General features: G+C 40.6%; 1 protein-coding gene across 2 annotated transcripts in view; it reads left to right on the plus strand.

Moving 5' to 3' along the window:
- The first annotated feature begins 3,141 nt into the window (after positions 1-3,141).
- The window catches only part of LRP12 (LDL receptor related protein 12), a 53,992-nt gene continuing 33,473 nt past the window's right edge, over positions 3,142-23,660 (plus strand). The window contains exon 1 of one of the 2 annotated variants that reach the window (XM_057408224.1): positions 3,142-3,383. In XM_057408224.1, coding sequence (XP_057264207.1) covers positions 3,305-3,383 — 79 coding nt within the window. In that variant the 5' untranslated portion in view covers positions 3,142-3,304. The remainder of the gene's footprint in view (positions 3,384-23,660) is intronic. The other variant, XM_057408223.1, reaches the window with a different exon arrangement.

Genomic DNA, 23,660 nt, shown 5'->3' on the forward strand with positions numbered 1-23,660 from the left:
AAAAGAAAACAATGTTGAAGGTAAAACTGTGAGGGGAGGAGGAGGCATCATGGGATGATATTGTCAGATAATTCTTGCTGAACTGCTTCAGTAGCTGCATGTGCCAACCTTGAGCTTCAGACAGCAGAATGACTGCCTGTTAGAACAGTTTAGTTTGGTTCAAGGTGAATCCTGTGTACATTTTCAGGATGTTTTATCTTCACCTGTCTTCAAATACAAAAGAAAGGCAGTGTCAGCTTCTGTTCCAGCTTTAAAATGTTTGCTATTGATAAACTTTTGTTAGTCATCTTTGGATAAGACTAAAGAAAAAAAAACAGATAAAAGAAAAAAAATGCAGTCATTATTAGAATTTCATGTATATAAAGTTATGTCTATGATTTACCACATACTTTTCAGGCATAGGAAAAATTATATTCTTCTCCTCAAACATCAAAGAGATTAAGACACACAGCTTGCAGCAGAAGCCAACAGAAAGAGAAAAAAAAAAAAAAAGGAGTAAGAGTTTATAGCTTTGCTAGGAAAGAAGTGTTTTGAAATACTTTAAAGTTCTTAGACAGTGTGAACTTGGGAAGATGTTGTTTGATATCCTGAGTGTCTTATCTGGACTAGTAACCTGTTCTCTTCCCTGGACTTACAAGACTCAGATCAGCTCAATGCGCAGGCATTGGCTCCTGCAGGGTTTTTTTCTCTAGATCATTACTCAGTATCTCACCTTTTCCTTGCCAAACTCATTTAGTACTGAGGCAGGACTCTTTTGCATATCATCCTTGGCTTTGAGTCTTTGAGAACGGTGACACTTGAAATTAAGCCCATGATGCCAGGGCTTGATGCTTTGCTGTCTGCTGTCATTAATGATCAATCTGGGTACATGTTAAACAATAGCCACTGTGCAAGTGATCGAAAGCAGTTTTGCTAATGGAGATATTTTGGTTGTTTAGAATAGCATTTAATCTAAAAGATAATTACTGTTGTCTTCTTCATTATGTAACTAGAATCTATGGAAAGAGAATTGTGTCACATCAATCAGTAACATACAACTGGGTGGTAGAAACTGGGTTGATCTAGACAGACAAAAATAACTTTGGGAGGAGAGGAGGAAGGCTATGGATCATGTGCTGGTTTGTTTAATGTTGACCTAACTCTATGGCAAAGAGTTTAACAGGTTCCAGTAAGGACTTGCTCCCAGCATGTACAGCTGTAATTACTGTGGGAGGGTTAGAAGTCCCTATGTCTTCATAGGCTTTGTGCAGTGTCTGTTCATCAAAGACTTCCCGAGCATCCTTCCAGAGCCTGTTGTTAATAATTAAAAACAAAAAGAGTGATGTGTTACACTGGGTAGAAAATAGGGCATCTGAGGTTTCACTGAAGAAGCTAGTGCAGCTTGCAAGTAGAAAGAAACCAAAAACATGTGGCCCACAATGCTCTAAATGATTTCGTTCTTTGTATACTCCTATAAATGAAGGTTGTGGGATTTTCTTCTTTTACGTGCTAATTTTGTATGCTTACTCATGGCTTTTGAGAGGTGGTCACATTCCTCAGAGGTTCAAACTGTCAGAGGACAAATTTACTGAAGACTATTCCATTGAGTATTATTAAACTCAATGATACCATCTTGAGTACAGGGTGTTCCTCGGCCACAACTTCTCGGAGAGTTACAGAGCATTCATGCTTGTCTTGTTTACCTTCCTTCTTTGGCAACTATTATTAGTGTTGCATTTTCACCCAAATGCTCACCTTTAAATAAACCTCTCCTCCCTCCCATTAGAGACATTCCCCCAACACACTTCCTTCCCAGATAGACGGGGATTGGGAAATAGATTTAGGAGTAATCAGAGAATAACAAATGAAAAGAAATGGCCTCAAGGTGCACCAGGGGAGGTTTAGGTTTGATATTAGGAAAAACTTAAGATGTGTAGATGTGGTGCTTAGGGACACTGTTTAGTAGCGGGCCTGCAGAGTTAGGTTTACAGCTGGATTCGATGATCTTAAGGGTCGTTTCCAACTTAAATGATTCTATGACAAAAGAGAGGAATGAGGACAAATAGCACAGAGCACTCCGCCTATCAATCACCATTCGTGGAGCAAGAACCCTGTCTGATCCATCATATCTGTTCTCACGTGTACCTGCACAGCCCTACCAAGGTAAGTTAGATTTTGTTTTTCTCAGGAATGGTAATATTTTGTTTTTCCAAGCAGATCAGTTGATTTAGTAGCACAGGGGCAGTAAACGCTTCCCCCAGCCTGCAGCAGGCACTGCAAAACAGGCAAAATATGAAAGCAGCAGTGTGAATCTCCATTGCTTTTGACACTCGATTAAACAGCTGAGAGCAATAGTAACTGTGCAACAGGAAAATGGTGTCATTAAAGGGTGAAAGACAAGCAATCGTAACTGCAAGCAAAGCGTCACAAGGAATCTCTCTGAAGTCCGTAATTTTGGACACTATGTATCTACAGCAGCTTGCTCCCACGGTAGTTTTGCGGTCTCACAGGTGAATCGCAGACTTAAAGAGGTCAGAAACACAGCGGATCCAGTCTGCCGCGGGTCTCTGTGCTCTACAGATGGAGTCTGATGTCACACGCAGGTTTTTTCAGGGCAGAGCGCCAGGGCACCCAACCACCAGTCTGTTTATTGCGCGTGTAAGCCGCGAATCCAAGCTGCCCTGCCGCCGGAGTGACGGGAGAGTTCCTTCCCCCGTCCGAACCTTTCTCCTCCTGTCAGCGACACGATGGCGCGGTAAGCGGGGACCCGACGGACGCGGCCTCTGCTAAGGGGGAAGCGGCAGCGGCGGCTCCCGGGACGGGGTCGGCAGAGAACTGTCAAGAGCTGCCCGAAACCTGGCGGCGGTGGCGGAGGAGGAGGAGAGGGAGAGGGAGAAGAGAGGCGGAGAGGGAGAAGAGAGGCGGAGGCGTCAGCAGCTGCATCGCTGCTCGGGACCTCCCCTGCCGTCTGGGGGCCGCTGCTCCGCCCCGTTCGCCCGCCCGGCCCGCGGCTGCCGGGAGCGGCTCCATGCGCTTGGGCTGCCAGTGCGCAGCCGCGGCAGAGCTCAGCCGGGGAGGAGGAAGCGGCGCGGAGTGAGGGGAAGGAGGCCGAGGCCGACGGAGGTGGCGGTGGCTCATGGCTACGCGAACGGGCGGACGGATGAGGCGCGGCTGTGGGGGTCGCTAGCGCTTCCCGAGGCGGCAGCTCCGGTGGGCGAGGGGACGAGGCGCAGCCGGGCCCTCTTGCGGCGGCAGCTCCGGCTCTGAGTCGGGGCCGCGGCGGTGGCAGGTCCTGCTCCTCGTCGCCTCCCTGTGGGCTGGTGTTATGGCCCCTTGGGGGAGCGCAGAAGGCTCCCCGGCTTGGAGGTCAGCGCAGCTCCTGCTCCTTGTCGTCTCTTGCTGCGGTAGGTACCGTGGGGGTGACGCCACTCGTCCGCCTCCGTCTCCTGGGCCAGAAGGTGGCCGCCCGCCGCGGGGGAGGGCGAACAAAGCGGCCTTTCTCCCTGCCGGGTTCCGCCGGCGCGGCTGTCCCGGCCGGCCGTGGGGTCCCTCATCTCGCCCCGCGCGTCCCGGGACTGCAGCTTTCCCCGCGGCTGCCCTGACAGTGTCCCCATCGTCCCCCGTGCATGGCGGCCGCTCCGAACTCGGCGGCTCCACGTCTCGCTCCTGTTTTGTTTTGTTTTTTTTTTTTTTGTTTAATATCTGTGGGGGTGGGCGGAAATCTCAGGGAAGTCCTTAAAACTGGGGCTGGGATTTGGCCCAGCAGCCCTCGGCTTTCTTACTCGCAGATGCACGTTGCCGGGAACTCCGGACTTGGCGTGGGGCCGCGCAAACAAACCAGCCCCAAATCCTCTGAGTCACGAATAATCGCAGGCTGTGGATAATGGGGATGCCTGGGAGATGTTCCACGTCCGGCCTTGTGTCTGGGGGCAGGGCGCGCCCCTCAGGGGGCACCGGGCTGGCGCTGTGTGATGAGTTTGTGACACATCAGCACAGGCCTTGGAGCTCTTCCAGGGACCTTTGCTTCTGCTGAGCCTGCTCTCTGTTCAGACCCGAATGGCATTTCATTTATGATTATAAACCCACCTTTGCAGTGACCTGCTAACAAAAAATGTTTGTGCAGATGTGTTAGGGAATGTGCTTGCGTTGGTTTTACACTACATAAGTATATAGACACGACAGACCAAAACACAGACAATGAGAGTCCTTGAGTGTTTCTCAGCGTTGTGTTTGTTTTATGAAACTATGAGTATAGGTTGTGTCCGTGGGCCCCCAGTGCCAGAAGCAGCGTTTGGCACAGAGCTGGGCATATCCCTTGCTCTGAGGAGGACAGCAACAGGGCCCTGGTTTAGCAGTTTCTGAAGTAGTTGCTTTAAAACACATTATTGAGCATATGAAATTGGAATCTCTTCTACTGTTTTGGAAAACAAACTCGAGTCTGGAACATCAAGGTATTTCTGCTTTGTACATGCAAAGGGCTTTGTCCAGCACATGCCAGTGCTGCAAAGATCAATGCCAACTCAAAGCTAAATGTACCACGTAAATTTGTAAGAATGTTTCCTGTCTCATTTACATGAGAAGAAGTAATGTAAGCTTCTTCAGAGCTACAGTTGCACCAGTATCTGTAACTGAATAGCTGTGCTGGTGTAGTTTAATTTTTGAGGGGGGACCTACTTGCATGAACAGTGGGGTACTGACCAATCTTTTAAATGCACACAAAGTCAAGGAAAAGAGTTTAAATATCTATAAAGACTGTTAAAAGTTTGGGTATGTTAAAAGCTAAGTTGAAAACACAACTGGAAAGGAGCTGGCTAGTGAAGAACTGGTAGAGAAAATCTCAGGTCTGGATAGATTAAGTTATCCTCATGTTTGCATACTTAATGTACTTGAGAAATTTGATTTCTGTGCAGAGGTTTTTAATGAACTCCATGTATTTATCATACTCATCACAGAATTGAAGTAAAAAGACAAAATGATAATTGTGATATACCTCATCAGCCTCATTGGTAGTACTGTCAGCATTTACTCTATCAAAATTAAAACCACAGCACAATCTTTAGTTAGAGAATAAAACAATCAAGTAAAATTCTTGCTGAATAACACTTTTTGTAGACTTTTAATCAAGGCTGTCCAGAGTTAAACCAAGAATGAAGTTTCCATAAGTTTCTCTGCTTTGCTGAGAAACATATCATCATCCGTTATCGCCACTGCTGGGAAGCAGAAGCTGCTTCTGATTCCGATCAGTGTGCTGCCTCATCCTCATGAGGGATTACTTTCTCCTAACACTTTTTGTTGCAAACGTCTGAAGTCCTGACCAGTTGCACTGCTTGCAGGAAGGGAACTTTCTCCTGCCCAGGCTAGAGCATCCAAAATGAAAACAAGCATTGGCTGAGTAGCATAGCCCTGTCTCTAGCTGTTATTTGGTTTGTTTGTTTCTTTTGGGAGAAGGAAGTGGGAACTATGTTATACTAAAGCATTTTATCTCCTTGTAAAACTGCTTTTAGCTCTTCTAAAATAAACTAATATGGGCATGAATTTGATCAAGGCAGTGCTGACAGCAAAGCTCTGGTCTGTGATGTTGATCCTGAGCAGAGCCTTGTATATATCATGATATTGTGTGTTAAGGCTTTGAATACAGTAGGCAGCACTCAAGGTAAATGCATAGTTGGAAAAGCAGTGGTTGCTTTCCATTATGGAAAGCATCACTGGTTGCTTTCCATTATACAGTTCAACAGCTAAAATGTCTAGAATTTTCCACTAATTAAAATACTAAATTCACCAAGGCTGATATGTGGGCATTGAGCTCTCAAGAGAGTGTTTCTGTTTCCCTGTACTTAGTGAATTCTTCAAACCTTCCTTCTGATGATGACTATAATTATAAAAATTTGAGAAGGAGGAATACTGATGAGTGAAATATTGGAATAGCACTGACTAAGAGAATTATAGCTCAGTAGCGTGTTGGGCAATGGGCTTTTAATATGTCTGGCCTTACTGTTGACTTGGGAGTTTCATATCCAAGAAATAATTGATTGTATGTGTCTATATAATCCTGGCATGGCTTTTACTGGGACAAATGTTAAGACATTTCTGTATATCTCAAAGGTCCTAACAGTTCTCTGATTTCAGAACAACCATGTGGTGCAAAGTTTTTTTTTTTGGGGGGGGGGGGGGTGGGGATGGAAATGCCTTTTGAGAAATTGGTCCTGTTCTTCGGAGCAATGTTTTTTGAGCCAAAGTTTGATGATTTATTAACTGGAAATCAATCTTAGAATTAGAGTCATTCAGATTGGAAACGACCCTCAAGGTCATCAAGTTCAGCCATTAACCTAACATTGCCACTTCCACCACTGTCCCAGGTCCCTAAAATGCCACATCTACAGGTCTTTTAAATATCTCCATGGATGGTGATTTTAATTATTTTCTTGTTAAAACATGAGCTTAGATTAGAGAACTGAGTTCTTAATGTTATATTCTATTTGATTTTTATTTCACCCTTGGCACAATGGTGGTTCATATCTTGCTGGTACTGTGATAGAGCATTATCAGGAGCAGTTGGAGAGTGATTGGTGTTCCAGAGCAGAGGTTGAGTTATGAAAAGTGTCTGAGGTGTCACAGTGCAAAGCTAGGACTTGCCTGCCTTTGGAATAGAATCCATAAGCATGGGTATTTGGCTTCTTCAGATTTCTGGAAAGTCTTATTTTTGTTAGTCCTAACTATACCTGTCACCCTGATACATTAATTTGAATTTCCGTCCCACTTGAATGGAGGAATACAGAAAAAATTTATAATGTTCTGTACAGTTGGTAGTAGTCAATGCAGTAGCACAGTAAGTAAAATTCTTGCGTTACCAGGTGTAGGACAGCAAGACTGAAACAGTTCAGAGACAGAAAAGGGGGAAGATAGATATCAGTCTTGATCTCGAGGGTGGTGAGTGAGTACTCACTGGCTTTAGTAAGTACTTGAAGCACTAATGACTGAGAAACATTAGCAGAGCTCAAAAAATTATTATTCCACAAAACTATAGATGAAACAATGTTTTGTGTAACTACTGAGATTACAGTGCTATTGATGTTATTCTGTCCCATTAAAGAAAGACATATTATACTTACCTAAGCTTTAAAACACTTAGCTTTGGGTTAGAACCATCCCAGGTTTCTGTGGTACAAATGTTGGTTGAAATTACAATGAGACTATATATGTGTGTATGTATATAAATCCTTGTTCAGTTCGTTTGAAGGCAAGTAAAATTGTTATGGAAGTTCACTGATCAGGACCTGAATTTTACTTACCTGTCACTTTGCTAATGATGGTATGAGGAAGAATAAATAATTCTTCAGGATCATTCACCTTGTTTGAAAGAATAGCCTGAATCATGTAAGCAAATAAAGTCTGTCAGCCAGTTTATTTGATTTTCTAAAGAAGTTGAACTATAAAGCCAGAACAGATTGTCCTAAAGGAATGGCTTGGCTTAATAAATTGTGGTACTTTAAACTCTTGAATGTCACTCTTCAGTGATACTTTTGTGATATACTGAATAGATATATCTTGCTAAGCCAGAAATCGTTTTATTGGCAAAACTGCTGCATTTAATTTATTAGAAGGGTTTGTAGTGTTTGAAGTGAAAATGCCCTAATTTTAATGCGATAGGAATTTGTATTGTCTAACAAGTTGATCATATGTCAAGTTGTGCAGGTCCATGCACGCTCACCTCTCTGTTCAGAGCCATAGTTAGGTCTGTAGTCAAAGTGAAGTCAAATGGACAACATTTAAAGCAGTGTTCATGTGACGGGAGAAGAAAAAAACCCACATCCTCAACAATCTCATAGCAAACAGAGTTTAATATAAGATAGTTGACGTGATTGTTATTATGCACTAAATGAGAAAGTCGTCTGCCAGAGGAAGAGCAGAGAGGTACTTGTAGCCAGAATCAGGACAGAAGCCACCTGACTTCATTCCTGTCATCAGAGCAAAGAACATAATTAGCATGGCTTTTTTGGCTGTTTCTGTCATTGCTAGGAGAGAAAGCTCTGCTGGGTGAGTGTTGGAAGGGCCCTGCAGGTTTGTTTGATTCCTTTGCCTTAGTCACTCCTATTTTAGTATCAAATAGATGTAAACTGCATGGGTATTATTTCAGCTAAGCGCTAAGTATATTGATTTGTATTTGTCCTGACTAAAACTTGCACTTATGGTCAGTCTTGTGGTTCATTAACAGGTCTCAAATTTTTAAACTCAGTGGCTTGATATATTAAGGGCATTCCTCCACAAATCACTTATCTTTTGCCATAAGCCTCAGTTTCCCAAGCTGTAGACTTAATTTTCATACTTGTTAAATAAAATCCAGTAATTTGCTTACAATTTTTTAAAAAATTCATGAGTACTGTTTGAATTGTGTAAACAGTGTGGTTTTGCTTTCCTAGATGTCTCTGCATTTTCTAGTTTCAGTGTTCCATTTATATTGTCCCAGTTAATGATTATGTTAAATATTGGAACAGCTGAGCTATCTAGCTGGGTATTAATTGAGTGCGGTTTGTCAACAACCTGGAATTTTTTTGGTTTGTATGCAGTTCAGAATTGCTAGCTGTAACATTTTGTGGTATTCATTACTACAGAGGTGTCAGTTGATCAGCAAGATTCAGCCTACTTGGTTTATATGGTTGTAAGAAAACACCGGGTACCAATGCATTTGATGCCATGGAAGTTGGTTGTAGATCCAAGTTCCTGTGTTTGTCCCCTAAGTAGAAGTAGTGGTTTATAGCAGGCTATATGAAACTGTACTCTAAAGAATTGTGCTCTTCTGATTACTTTTTTGTTTCTACACTTGATTTTTTGCTGCAGTTGTTATTTTACTAATGTTTTATTGCACAGAGGTTTACAGTTGCATTGAAATATGTAGTATTGATTTTTGTATGTATGTTTTAAACTACTAAATTTGGCATAATTGACAGATCAGTGCAAATTCTGTCAAAAGCACTATTGTAAATTGTGGTTCAGACTTGTTTCTCTGAACAGATGCTTTAAATTTGGAATTTGGATATACTATAACTTTTGCTACATTGTTAATGTGCTGATGTTTTTTTTGTGTGTGTGTTTTTTTTTGTTTTGTTTTTAGCAAGGTAGGCATATTTAGTAAGTATCTGCTAGATTTCTTTTATTCTGTTTGACAGTCTGAGTTTTAGGTTATGAGGGAATTCCTGTTTAGTTTTTAATCTGTTTTACGAGGAACACTTTTAGAATGTTCCCGCCCTGACTTGTTACTGGATCAAAAGTAAGTTAGCAAGCAAGAATTAAAAAACCCCTCCCCCCAGTTAAGAAAGCTTAAGCAGAGCATGTTTTAAAGGGGAGGGGGGGAAGTCGTATGAAAACAGTTGGTTTAGTAGCTCAGATTGTCGTAAGATGGTCTGTCTTTTCATTTAAGCCCTTGTGACTTGCCAGTACTTTCCCAGATACCTTTAGTTGGTAGCGGAATTCTTTGACGTGCAAGAAAGCTGAACTTGCTTGCTCTTAGTGAACTATAAACTTTCCACAAAGCAGTGAAAGTGAACTGGTCGTGTTTCTCTGTAAGTGGAAGTACACTTGAGCTATGTGTTAGAATGTGAACTGCATGTTTTCACCTGTCTGATTCTGTGTCTGTAACTCATTACTACCTTTCCCTTAACATCTAAGGAGTTTCCTTTGCTAAGTGGAAGCCCCCCGGGACTGACTGAGTAACTGATTGCAGCCAGAAAACAGTAAAGTGATCCTCTAGCAAGCAGTGTAAGTACACTGGCATGTGGTGGAAATCTATAATGAAGTTGCATGTGTTTAACAGTTAGGAAGAAGTGACTCTTCTAGAGGTTTCTGTAACTTGGTTTTATTATTCCAGCTTTGTGTGAACCTGTTGAGAGATGTAGATAGGTCTCTGAGAGCGCAGGTTGTGAGAATAGTTCTTTTATGGAACTCCTGGTCATTTAAGGAACTGTTCCTTCAGAAAGAACTTTTGAGTAACTGAAGATAAGCAGTTTAGAACAGAAAATGGAAGTTTTGCTCATGCATCTTGTAGAGGGAAGGCATGCACTTATGTTCATGTCCTCTGGCTTCTGGAATTCAGCTGTATATGAATTTTTGTAAGACTTTAGTATCTTTTTCTCACACTTTACAAAGTATATTAGAATCCAGTAAATTGGTATACCCTGGTAGGGTGTTTTCCTTCTATGAAGTTGTATTTTGAGTAACAGACATTAAAGCTTCAATTATGGATATTGTAGTAACTGGGGCTGAGGCAGATTAAGACACGGGTCACATGCAGTAGAAAAATCCACATATACATGTTCCTCTTATCACATAAAGTAGAGGCTTTAACCCACCCCTCCTGTTCTGTACGTCATACTCCACAGAGTCGCTTCAAACATAGAATTATTTTAGAGTCCTGATTAATGTTCTATTTTATTCATAATACTGTTGCATTTACTCCAGCCTGCTGTTCAGCATGGGGAGGGAACACAGGTCAGCAGGAGAGCACCTGAACAGCAGCACAAAGGAATTCCAGCCACTCCAGCCAGTAAGTTGGCTTCATCAGGAGCCCAACTCAAATGCCTGTATGCAAACATGCATAGCATGGAGAATAAGTAAGAGTTAGAGGCATGTGCATGCCTGCAGGGCTGTGATCTTACTGTCATCACATAGACCTGGTGAGATGGCTCCTATGACTGCAGTGTTGGAAGGATAGAGGGTTTTTAGGAAGGTCAGGCAGGGGAGACGAGGAGGTGCTGTGGTCTTCTATGTCAGTGACCAGCTGGAGTGCATGGAGCTTTATTTGGGGATCGATGAGGAATTGACTGAGATCTTACAAGTCAGGATTAAAGGGAGGACAGGGAATATAATGCTGAGGGTCTGCTACAGGCCATCAGACCAGGAAGACTGAGTGGATGAGGGCTTCTATAGACAGATGGGAGCAGCGTCATGTTCACAAGTCCTGGTCTTCAGCCACCCTATTATGTGTTGGAGGGACAGCGCAGCAAGGTCTGAGTAATCCAAGAGATTCCCGCAATGCACTGATAGTCGTTTCTTCCTCCCAGGTGATGGAGGAGTCAACAAGGAAAGGTGTTGTGCTGGATTGTTCTTGCCAACAAGAAAGGTCTGGTGTGGAATGTCAAACTCCAGGGCAGCCTTGGCAGCATGTGGCTGTGAAGGAGTTTGAGAACCTTAGGGCTACAAGGATGGTAGACAGCAAGCTTGCAACCCTGGACTTCAGGAGAGCAGACTTTGTTTTCTTCAAGGATCTGTTTGGTAGAGTACCATGCAATAAAGTCCTGGAGGGCAAGAGGGGCCAAGAAAGCTGACAGAGCTGGGCTTGTTCAGCCTGGAGATGAGAGGGCTCCAGGGAGAATTTACAGCAGCCTTCCAGAAACTAAAGGGGCATATAAGAAAGTTGGGGAGATTTTTACAAGGGCATATAGTGATAAGACAAAGGGTAATGGCTTTAAACTGAAAGAGTGTAGATATAGATAAGATATAGAGAAGTTCATTACTGTGAGGCCAGTGGGGCACAGGAATGGGCTGTCCTGAAAAGTTGTGGATGCTGTGTTTAAGGCCAGGTTGGATGGGGCTTTGAGCAACCTGCTTTAGTGGAAGGTGTCCCTGCCCAGGGATTTAACTCAAAATGTGTGTCAAAACCATATGGAAATAATTTGTGACTGGTCTTAGGAGAGTACATAATTACTTTTTTCTACAGCTGATAATAAAAGTATGGAGACAGAACATTTCTTCTTTCAATAACGTAAACATCAGTTTAAATTTTCTGAAAGAGGTGCCTGTTGATGATGAAGGAAGATGAATGATAAAATCATCAATCATGTTTCTTGATGACAGTGTCATGCAGCTGGAAGTACTGACTGGGACGTATTTGGGTAGTTTTGTACCTAAAGTACCTAAAGGTACTGAAAGGGCAACCAGTTCTGTGGCAGAAGTTCAGCTAGTGTCTGTGGTTAGAGATACTCGTGAAGGCTGGAGAGCTGGCATGGCAAGGGAGGGAAAGACTGGGATGTCTTGGGAAGGCATATTCACTGCAAAAGACGGCAGGACCGTTCTTTGTTGTGGAAGAGCAAGCCATGCCATCTGGAAGGGCAGCTATTGTTTAAGAGGCTGTGCAAGTGCAAGGGAGGAAGGGAACCAATACTCTTATTTTAAGGGTTGTTATGGTTGCTGACTGAGCATCTAATCAATCTTAAATCTAGCTTAATCTAACTTAAAGAGTTACTCTTTAAGAGTTACCAGGAAGCAATAGAAGGGGGATGAGTGCAGTGGGAGCTCAGAAATCACAAGGTCTCTCTCAGGCTTTCTAAGTATTCTTAGGCAGGGAGATGTTACAGAAACATTAGATTCTTGCATTTTACCTGTACTTTAAAAAATAAGTGGATGAACAAACAACCATTTTTGAACATTTTGTAGCTTGGTGTATGGCTGTTGTCAGTGTTTTGAAACATCTTTTTTTGGGATGCTGTTGTGTGTTCCTCTTCCTGGCTGAGCCTGGCATTTGGCAATTGTGCACTCTCAAGCAGCTCTACTGCTGGATGTGCCTGAGGGCTGTCGGCTTCTTGAGTCCACCTACTACTGACCTCCCTGTTGCGGCTGATCCAGCTAATGCTGTTTCTAGTGCCTGTTGCCTAGGTGTTGTCTAGTTTGTCTCATCCAGTCCCTGATTTTGGATTATCTGTTGTCTGTCATCTGTGCACACTGTAACAGAACTTCAGTGGTGTCACAGTTCTCACGTAAATAATAATCTAATGTACTAAAGCTAAGTAGTAATGTTACTAATCCCTCGTAAAGTCCACAATACTTTTTAGTTTTCTTCATCCATTGTGGAAATTTGGGACAGTACTGCCTGTGCAGTCCTTTTGCCTTTACACAGTAGATGAATAAGGCTTGGGAGAAAGACTATACCTCTGTCCTCTTGCCTCAGTGAGGAACACAGTCTGCTTTCTCCACTGTCTGTTGGAACCACACAGCTTGCGTGTGGTGCCTTTGGAGTCCATGATGGACTTCCTTGGAATAAGAGGTCCTGTGTTCTAAATGTGCAGACTAGGAGGAGCAGCAGTGCTGCAAACTGTCCTATGCAGTGACATCCCCCAGGGATGACTCCTTTGCAAGTCAGGTCTGCCCAGAATGAAAGTTAGGGTCATGGCTGGGGAGCTGAGAAACACACCCCACACCCCCCTGTATTCCTGAGAGAAAGTTCTAGGAGTGCTTAATAATGACTTTTTGGAATGAGTATTATGAAATACTGAATTGTACATCTGTCTTAAAATGTTAATTAAAAGCATGGAGGGCAGGAAGGTGTATGTGGGAACTGAGTGAGTCTATATTTGAATCTCTTTCACCAGTTTTCTGGAACTGTCTGTAGTTTGTGGCTTTACAAAGGATGTGGATGTGAACTCTGAATACAGCCAGTTGAAGCATGGGACATGAAGGAATTAAACATAAAATGCAATAGCTTTCAGAACTGATTAATGACCAAAATAAAGCTGAATTTAAATTTTTAATCTGAGATCAGGCTTGCTGACCATACTGCACATTTGGGAGCCAGTAAAGTGCTCAAAGCACTTAATTTGAAATAAGTGTGCACGGTTTATCAAGTGTGTGTGTTATTCAAGTAAAATGATCACATCAAACAGTTTTTTTCAAGGGAGATGAGTTGCTCTGATGAGAAGGTCTGAACTAGATTTAAAATTGTGAGCTATTGAACATGGTTCATAAATTATTCCTGTGAACTTAAGGATCATGCCGTCATAGTCTCACTAAGCAAATCTCTCATGCCTGTACTGAAATGCTGTGTAGTTTGATAAATTTTTGAAGTGTCTGCAGATAATTTATGTAGACATGTAAACGGAGCCTGTGTTCTGCTTATAGGGTTTTGTTGTTTTGGGTCTACTTTTCTCCCTATTTCTCCCTAGATCTGGAATTTTGCTGTTAAACAGGAAGGACATGTACTTAAATGAGTGATATACTTCATTATATAAAGGCACATAAATAGAAATTTGAGTATGTAGGCATTATGTCTGACATTGATCTTGTACTTGTCACCATACTATGTCACATTTTTTGCTATTTTAGAATTCATTGCCTCCATTTAAAAAGGGTGTAGGAGCAAGCACTGAATTTTGTTAGCAGGTTGGCTTTTAATAGAGTAGAATGTCTGCCTGTAGATGTAATTTTTTACCCTTTATTTTACAGCTCAATTAGTGCATTGAAGCCTAATGTAACCATTTTTCTCTTCAAGCTACATTCCTTAAAAAGGAAACCCACAGCTATTTGAGCCTTGGAACCTTTCTGTAGCAGCACAGAGTAAAGCATTCCCTGTTCTACCATAGTCATTATTATTTAAAAAAATAAATATTATCAAGTACTATATTCTTCAGTTAAACCTATCAAGAGATAGGATTTGTGTAGTTCTGTCATTAATCCACAACTTTGTTTCCTAAGCCAAGACTAACTTTCTGTGTACTTAACTAGGGTTGTCTCCTGTTAGATTTGCAGACTTGCCTTAGCCATTCCGAAGTGAAGTTAATCATTGACTTCATCCATAATTCTGTGTCAGCAGAAGTTGACAAAATCAAGGTAATCTTAGGTTTTCCAATGTGCATATGATTTAGTGTATGTACTACTAAGTTTTGTGGATGCTAGGTATGTGTATATATATATTTGAAAGGGGGAGTGTGGAATTTTAATCATGCCCAGCCTTGACTTTGCTGTGCTTTGTTGTGATTGGTTTAAATTTTACTGCTGGCATCAGTAAGATTAAAGTCAGACTTTAGTGATAGGATGAGGGGTAATGGGTTAAAACTTAATTTTACTGTTCAGCCTGGGGAAGAGAAGGCTGTGTGGAGACCATAGCAGCCTTCCACTATCTGAAGGGGGGCTATAGGGATGCTGGGGAGGGACTATTCATTAGGGACTGTAGTGATAGGACAATAGGTAACGGGTTAAACTTAAACAGGAGAAGTTTAGATTGGATATAAGGAAGAAGTTCTTTACTGTAAAGGTGGTGAGGCACTGGATGGGCTGCCCAAGGAAGTTGTGAATGCTCCATCCCTGGTGGTATTCAAGGCCAGGTTGGACAGAGCCTTGGGTGACATAGTTTAGTATGAGGTGTCCCTGACTATGGCAGGGGGGTTGGAAGTAGATGATTTTAAGGTTCTTTCCAACCCTAACTATTCTATGATACTATGAAAATGAATTGCTTTTAAAAATGTATAAAAATTATCTGCAGTTTGATAATCAGAATCCATGAAATTAACTTTAGACCTTAGAAACTCTCAGTGGTGTATTTAATAATTCAAAATTATCTTTATAAAAAGGTGCATTTGAAAGTTTTACCCACCCAGAATTATGGTACAGCATGTATCTCCTTTGTAGGAGGTCCACATTAGAAACCTATACAGTCTGTTTTGCTTTGAGAGGACAAAAGCCAACAGGCATGCCATATGTACCATCACTTTTAGCTGCAGCACGTCTAGCAGTTACCTTCCGGGGACTGAGCTGGCTAAAATACTTCTAGTGAATACACATCTCTTGAGAAATCACATTATCTTGGTGCCCCAACACTGGTAATGACAGAATCCATGTAAAAATTGTCTTGTAATGTCAATGCTATGTTTCTTAGTACTTCTGCAGATGATCCAGAAAGCAAAATCAAGTAAATAGTCAAGTGGGTAACAATCAGTGGTGAATATAAACATTTGAATGAATGAATGAATGAATAAGAATTTGCAAGTATTCTGTCTTCACAGTATCTAATTTATCACAAATGAACCTTGCTCTTCAGTTTTGCAGTCTATAGCAACTTGAAAGTACTTAATTTTAGAAGATAATATGTATATGCTATCAATAAAAGATGAGGAATGGAAAACTCTGATACCATGAAATACTCCAGATTTGTTTTATACTTCTTTCCCAGAACTGTACCTCTTGTAATGATACCCTCTTCCTTTTTGAATAGCCAACACACAGCGAAACCAACGTCCTCAAACTGTGGCTTATTATTATTATTCATTAGGTAGAGTTGCCAGTAAGGAATTGTAAGGGATGTAATCTGCTTTCATCAATGCACAAGTGTAATAATGCTTTTCATGCAAATTGAAAAGAAGCTGCATCCGAAAGAATACGACTGCCTGTCAAGTTTGGTAAATGGTATTAACATAAAAACTAGTATCTTTTTCACAAAGCTATTTTTCAAAGTATTCTTCACCCCTTTCTTCAGAAAGTCATTTTGTTTTATTTCATACACAGGTTGAATCTAAATGTCCAAACAAACAGCTGCTGTTTGAGTTTTTTTCCCAAGTTGGCTATTACTTTGTATGTGGCATCTCTTTGTAAAAGAATACTTGCACATCAAGCAGTGACTTGCTGGTCCCGAGCTTACTTCTTAAAAATAGGCTTATACCAAAAGAATACTATAAAGCTAACTCCCACCTAAGCTTGGTGCGCTTTACTGCTATGGCATATTTGAAAAAAATGTTCAACTAATTTTTTTCTTTCTAAATAGTTATTGTGTAGTTGCCTGAAAACAGCTGTTTATCACCTGAGGTTGAAGTATTAAGATAGACTAATAACCTCTCACACTGACAAGTGTTTCTGTCAAGTATTGTTGTTTGCAGGGGAGAAACTGAAGCACAGAAAATAAATAGCTGTCCTACGGTTGTGCATGAATAGTTTGTTACTTCACATTTCTGGTCCTATGTTGGTTTTGTGTGAGTGTGAAGTGGTAGATATTGATTTGTCTTAAGGCACAGTCAGTGTGGGAAAAGGCAGGTTTATTAGAGGGATGAGGCAACAAGAATGTGATTTAGTGATCTGTACTGCTTTTCAGGGAAGCCGTGGTTCTCGGTGCAGGCAGACTAGTCTGTCCATCAGAGGAAAGATGAAAAGATGAAGAGTGGTCCTAGAGTATTTAAATGCAAACCCTTTTGGGAATGACACAGTTGCTGAATTTTCATTGTGGAAATGGAAATATGCTACTTTGAGAGAATTGTGTCTTTTCTACTTCACTTAAAACTCCAACTCCTACCCGTGTCTGTTTGTACAAATATGGCTGCCAGCTATTTCCTCTCATCTGCAAATGCCAGTCCTCTTCTGCTCATAAGAAACACAGTCCATTGTATATTTCAGCTACTGTTTCTTAAGCTAATGATTTTAAAGGTTTAGTGATGATCATCTGACACTTAAGAGAGCTCCTTAAAGCTGTCTTTTATTTGAAGCAGACAGGTAAAATATTTTTTCATCCTGGATTATTGTATTCTGTGTGGAAGCTCTTACATTTAGGAACAAGAAATTTTGCAGTGAAGCCTTTATGTTGGAACACAAGTAGAAATGCATTTTTGTTTCTACATTTCTTATTAACTGGATTTTTGGGACTGTTATTCGTCTGCCAAATATGGTAGAAACAGCGCAAATTATTTGGAAGTTGGGAATGTACAGATGTGTACCACTGCTGTTATGCTGTGTGATCCATGGGAAACTAGGCTCAAGTTAATATTCAGATTGCCAGATAACAGTGAATATGTGCAAACTAAACAACTGAAGCATCTTTTGGAGTGTCGGATTGTGAACTGGATGGACAAAGGGGTGAGCAATAATGATATAACTTGACCTTCATTCATCTGGTGTTTTACTTGAATGATTTCTCTCAGAGGAAAAGTTGAAACATGTCTTGGTATGGTGTCCCTTGTATTTAATAAGATTTTTTTAGGAAGCTGGAGTGCAGAAAAGTAAGTTGTTGGAACTGTTCTGAAGAAGAACGTTACTGACTTGTGTAAATGTGTACCAAGAATGTTTTTTGGTCAAGGAATATATGAGATGAAGAGCTGTAAGAACTTGTGTCAAGGCAGAAGTGGAGGTAAGGTGTACTGGGTGTAGGGATAGAATACTGGAAAGTAATTATGAATGCTGGGGTAAATGGTGATAAGATTTTGGAAATATCTGTTAGATCACATTCTCTTCTCTGATGTGTTCATTCCTCTTATTATATTTAAGCCTTTCTTCCTGTTTGTGCTTTCGTCATAGGAACTCTGTCACAGAGAGAGAGCATGCGTGTGTTTGTACACATTCACTTTTGGCTACCTGCTTTTCCCTTCCTGAGGGAGCTGGTGGTTTGGTAAGGTTTTCCAGCATACTTCAGTGTCAGGCTCTCTGTGTCTTCTTGAACATCCTAAGACCTGGTGGGGCTGGGACCATGTGCACATGTGAATCCCCTTTCCTAGTTCTGCTGGTGGGATTGGTATGTGGGTAAGCCTGAGAACAGGGGTATTGCAAATCAGCAGCCTTGTGATGGCCGTGTTGAAACTGAGAGCAGTGATACAGTACCAAGCATGACCATGTTTTGGTGAAAGGAGGCAGCGTATTTCTTTGTCAGTCACCTCTGTAGGGCTTTTTCATTAAGATGGTGCTAGGTGAAAGTGAATGGGCCAATTCACACCTCTGTAAATTTCAACTGTCTAACTTCTTAAAATTTGTTTGCTCTTTTGAATTACTCTGAACCATAATGTTTTAGCTGTAAATTTATAACACAATGAAACATCAAATTTGGGGTTATTTGACCCCGAGATAACCAAATAAAGCATGTATTATGAATTTTTATTGACGTTACCAATTTCTTGCAATGTAAAACATGATGATTCTGCTGTACTGGGGTGCATGCATGTGGTTGACAGGGTCTGGACAGGAATGCTTCCCGCTCAACACTTTTCAGGCCACACCTGGAATACTGTGTTCAGTTTTAGTCTCCACTCTGCAAAAAAGATGTGGACAGGCTGGAGAGGATCCAGAGAAGGGCCACAGAGATGATCAGAGGCCTGAGAACCCTGCTGTATGAGGAAAGGTTGAGAGAGCTGGGTTTGTACAGTCTAGAGAAAAGAAGGCTCAAGGGAGGCCTTATCACAGTGTTCCAGTATTTCAAAGGTGGCTACAAAGAAGACAAGAGACTCCCTTTTGGTGAGGAGTCACATGGAAAAGATGAGGAGTAATAGGGACAAGTTACTCTTGGTGAAATTCTGACTACACAAGAGGAAATTTTTCCTCAGTGAGAACAATCAACAATTGGAATAATCTCTCCAGGGAAGTGTTGGATTCTCCAACACCAGATGCTTTTAAGATTCAGCTGGACAGGGTATTGAGACATCTACTCTCGGTCATGCTTTGCCTAGAAAGGTTGGAGCAGGTGATCCTTGAGGTCCCTTCCAACCTGGTATTCTATGGTCTGTGCCTGTTTGAGAAGGAAGGCAGGATATAGTTCAAATTCCATATTACGAAAAGAGTGAGATAAATCTGAGGGATGCGGGACTTTTGTGGCATGCTTAGAGCTACTGTAATGTAATAAAACCTGGGACTTTGACCCATGCAGTGTGAGACTTTTTCTTACTGACTTTATTGAGAGTAGGCACAGAAAGTGCATTTAGGGTCATACAGGCAGCCTTTATTGTATATTGTATCTACCAGTCATTGTCATCTTCTAATTTTTATAATAAATACTTCCCTTGCAAAAAAGCCAAAATCAGAATCCATATAGTAAATTAGCTGTATATCTACTTTAATACATTTAAAGTTTTCCAGTGATAATTTGTGTGTCAGGGATGTAGTTTGACAGCATGGAAGTGATAATGCTGAAGTGTTTTGAAACAAACTTTGTCTGCTCTCTTTGACTCACGTTACATAACTATGGCTGTCTTGAAAGCATGCTGTACTCTGCTAAACTGCCTAAACTGGCTGTCAAGTCAAATGCTTATTCAACTCTACAGAAAGGATTTCTTCACTCCATTTTGCAATTGTAGATCATAGTACTATCCAACACTCCTGTTTCTAGTTCCTGATAGTAGACGATTGTGTTTATCTTTTCTAACAAGAGGCTGCAGTACCCTGCAGTACAGTGCAATATGAAAAGAAGTATTCTGGCTGTCAGATGTGCACTACTTTTCATCGCATATAAAGATGGCAGTGTTAACTGTCTTTATATGGCATGTACTGTTTTACAACTGTTTTCTCAAATTCTCCTGCCTCTATAGCTACTTCTTGCACAACTAATATAATTCAGATTTTCCCAAATGTTTCCCAAAGTTCCCACATTTGGAAAGGGACAAGCCTTCACTTTTAGCTTTCAGACTTTTGAACTTTGCTCTGAGTGACTGGGGGAGAGGGGGAAGGTGAGGCACAGTGATGAGCTGTTAGCACAGGGTAACTGCAAGTCAAAGTTCTGTTTCACTAGAGTTTACTATCCTGTTAATCTTCAGTGGTTCTTTAGTTCTGATGGTTTTACCACTTACTAACATAAGTTTAGTCATTCTTTCCTTTGTTCTTCCTACCACCTTGGTAGATCTGTTCATGGGAAACATAAAGCCATAATGTTTTGCTTTCTTCAAACCCTCTTGACTCTGCTCTGGTTCCTGTAAAGCATTGCCATTTGAGTATGGTTTTTGGCACCTGGTGGGCTGGGGTTTCCAGTTGTTTTATATATTGTGCTTTCTTATTGTCCTTCCCTTTACCTGATAAAAATGTAACATATACAGTTTTCACAAAGCAGTAAGGTCTGTGGAGCAAGAGCTGTTTTTCTTGTTTGTACAGTTCCTGACATAATAAAGCTATAATCACGATAAAAGCTTATTTGTGGTGTTATGAGAAAATGCAGCAGTATGCTACTGTGTTCTATGGATAGCATAAGCCAAATAAAGAAGACTCTAAAATTTTTTTTAATGTATTTTTCAGACACTGTGTAGAGTTTGAAATAAAAGGTGTTAAACTTTTCCAGGTGTATTCATGCTAATGTGTGAGACACAGCACCAGTAGCATTCTTGCAGGGCAGGAATCAAAGGATTAATAGCAGATAATGTGGAAGGGAGAGAGAGAAAAAAAGAAAATACCTGCTTTCCAAAGAAAGGGAAAGAAGTACCAGTTTGGGTCTTAAGAGATTTACAACTGTTTGCCTATTGCATTTTAATTCTATAGATATATACAGAGTACTTCTAGACTTCTTAAAATATCCATGGGGCTTCCTGAAGTTTCCTATTTTAAAATCAACATCTTGAATCAATGCAGTAGCTGTAGCAGAGTGTTCGTGAAGTGCACACAGGTCTTGCATAAAACACTGGAGAGAAGATAAGTTTCAGTAGGTTATAAATTTTACTGGGTATTTCCCTTATCATTAGCTTGCTTTGATGAAGCTGATTTGTTTGAAGAAAAGAATGTAAAAGTAGGAAGGCTGCCACACACAGAATTTACATGGGTGCTGAGTGTACCCATGCAAGTATGTGTGCACATGTTTGTACCAGAAGTATGCTTTGGCTATTTTAAGATCTGACTCTTAATTAAAGAAATTATGATTCTATGATTAATCTCAGTAAAATCATTTCTTGCTGGCAGTCTGTCTTCTATTAATGTCTGTCTTTTTTGAATAGAAGCAATTCACAGTGCATTTTTAGGAATGTGGCTACATTACAACTGGCAAGTTAAAGCAAGTTCATCTCTTACTCTTCCTAAGTCCTGAGGATATTTAACAAACAGCACAGTTTAGGCAAGTCTAGAAAATTACTGTAGCTAATTGATAGCCTTTGCTATCATAGTGATTGAAATTGTGAAGCTGTTAAATAAGTAGAGAAAGAGCTGTGTGGATTGAACATTTTTTTTAATAGTGAGAATGAAAGTGTCTACATGTTGTATTTCACTCAGTGACATCTCCAATTCTGTCTGCTGTAACTAGAGCAGATCAAATTATTCATAATAAATAATGAAATTAATTTTGCACGTAGGTGTTTGCATGAGATTAACAAAAAGCATTGTTTTACAGATGTCGAGGGCACAGGCAATAAGGGCATTGGTTTTGGAGCTCTTCCCTCCTTTGGATGGGCCTGTTACTGTGTTGTTGCAGTCCATATGAATGCTGGTGTACTGAGTTACTTCTACACTTTTAATTAGGTCAGCATTAATAAGGGACAGTGACTGTGTCCTGTGTTACTGGAAGATAGCTGGGCGGACTCTATGACCTTTGTGTAAGTTCAGTTTCAGTCTGAATAGGTGCTAGGGGTCTAAAAACTGTGGTTGCCAGACTTTGCATAAACAAGTCTGCACAAGTATTTGCAAGGTCTGTGGTTTCTGTGAACTTTTTTTGTAAATTAAAGAAAAGAAGCTTTCTTGGAACTCTTCAATGTGTCTTAATTCTATTAGAAACCAGAACACATTAAAGAGTATAAAAGGTTGTCAAATCAAAGTTTTATTTCTAGTAATAAGTAGCAAGAAAGGAAGAAAACAGTTTTATCTTTCAAGTGAGGATATTTTTCCTAGATGCAATAAACATGCTGTGCTTTTACAATTTTTATATTTGATATATGTGTGCAAAATGTGCATGTAAATATACTGCTGCTTCACCACCCTTTCCTGTAAACTGCTTGCATGCAGTTCAGTTGTCATTACAGTGAATGCAGCTGGGATGCTTTGCAGTTAATGCTAATTTATTGTTGTTACATTTATGAAGGCAGAATTGAAGCTCAGCAGGTATGAACTCTTGACTCCAGTATTCCCTGGTTTGCTCAGGCCAATGTTCCAGAAAGAATCTAGCAAATCTAGAGGGGATGTTTAGATTTTTCAATCTCCTGCTTTTGCTCTGGTCAGATTATGACTTTCCTCTTTGATTTCTGCCTGAATTGTAACATCTTCACCCTTCTGTTGAATAGACATAAATAGAAGGTTTTAATATCATTTTATGAATCCAACAAGCTTTCTGGATTTTGAAACTATTATTTTCTGGATGTATGTTAGTTGGTGATTTTTTTTTTTTCCTTTTTTTTTTTTTCTTTTTGTGTGTGTGTGTGTGTTTGGTTTTTGTTTTTTCTTTCGAACGTGACTAGTGTTTTTTCTTTTTGTCTTCTGTTTTGACTTGTTGATCACATGAGGTGTAGGCTTCATAATAAAGAGGCAGCAGTTTAGCAGTGTTTTCCTTCTTTTCAGAAAGCCTCGTGATTCTCCTCCACACCCCAATATCAAGTACTCCTACACTATTTAAGTCTTTTCTGGAAAAATATCAGTTGTAAGTCTGAGTCACGCTGTCATCTGGAACTAGAAGCTTGGATGTTTTGAGGGTTCCTGGTAGGGATTCTTGGGGTAATAGCAAATAACATTTTAATTTCTGCAGGGTTATAATAGATTAATGATGGCTGCAATTATTAGTTTATGAATAATGGTTTTGTCTCTTCTGTTAGCACTTTTTTCAAGATGGAATGGAATTGAGCCGTTTGAAAAAAACATGATAACTAGAATATATGACCTGAAGCCCTGCTTTCACCATCTAATTTACAATAGAGGCATGAAATCTGGGTGACTGTAGATGGGGTGGTTTTGTTTGTTTGGTGGGGTGTTGTATTTTTTTTTGTTGTTGGTTGGCTGGTTGTTTTTTTTTGGGGTAAGTATAACATAACAGCTGTATACAGATTGTTGCATACTGCCTTTTGTTCCTGTAATTTTAAGGAATTAAAGAAGGGAAATCAGTCTAAACCTACATGAAGCAAAACCAAAACCAGGATGTTTACTACAACAGCAATTTAAAGAAACTGTAGTAGGTAAAAGTACAAAGCACGTGAAGAGTATGAATCAAATCTGCAATGCTCTTCCCCCTCCTGTATAAGCACCATACAGCCCACACACTGAAATTTTCTACTAGTCTGGCACTT

This window comes from Pezoporus wallicus, unplaced genomic scaffold (assembly GCF_028554395.1).
Source record: "Pezoporus wallicus isolate ANWC-B61680 ecotype Strahan unplaced genomic scaffold, APGP_CSIRO_Pwel_v1 contig_3815, whole genome shotgun sequence".
Lineage (NCBI taxonomy): Eukaryota > Metazoa > Chordata > Aves > Psittaciformes > Psittacidae > Pezoporus > Pezoporus wallicus.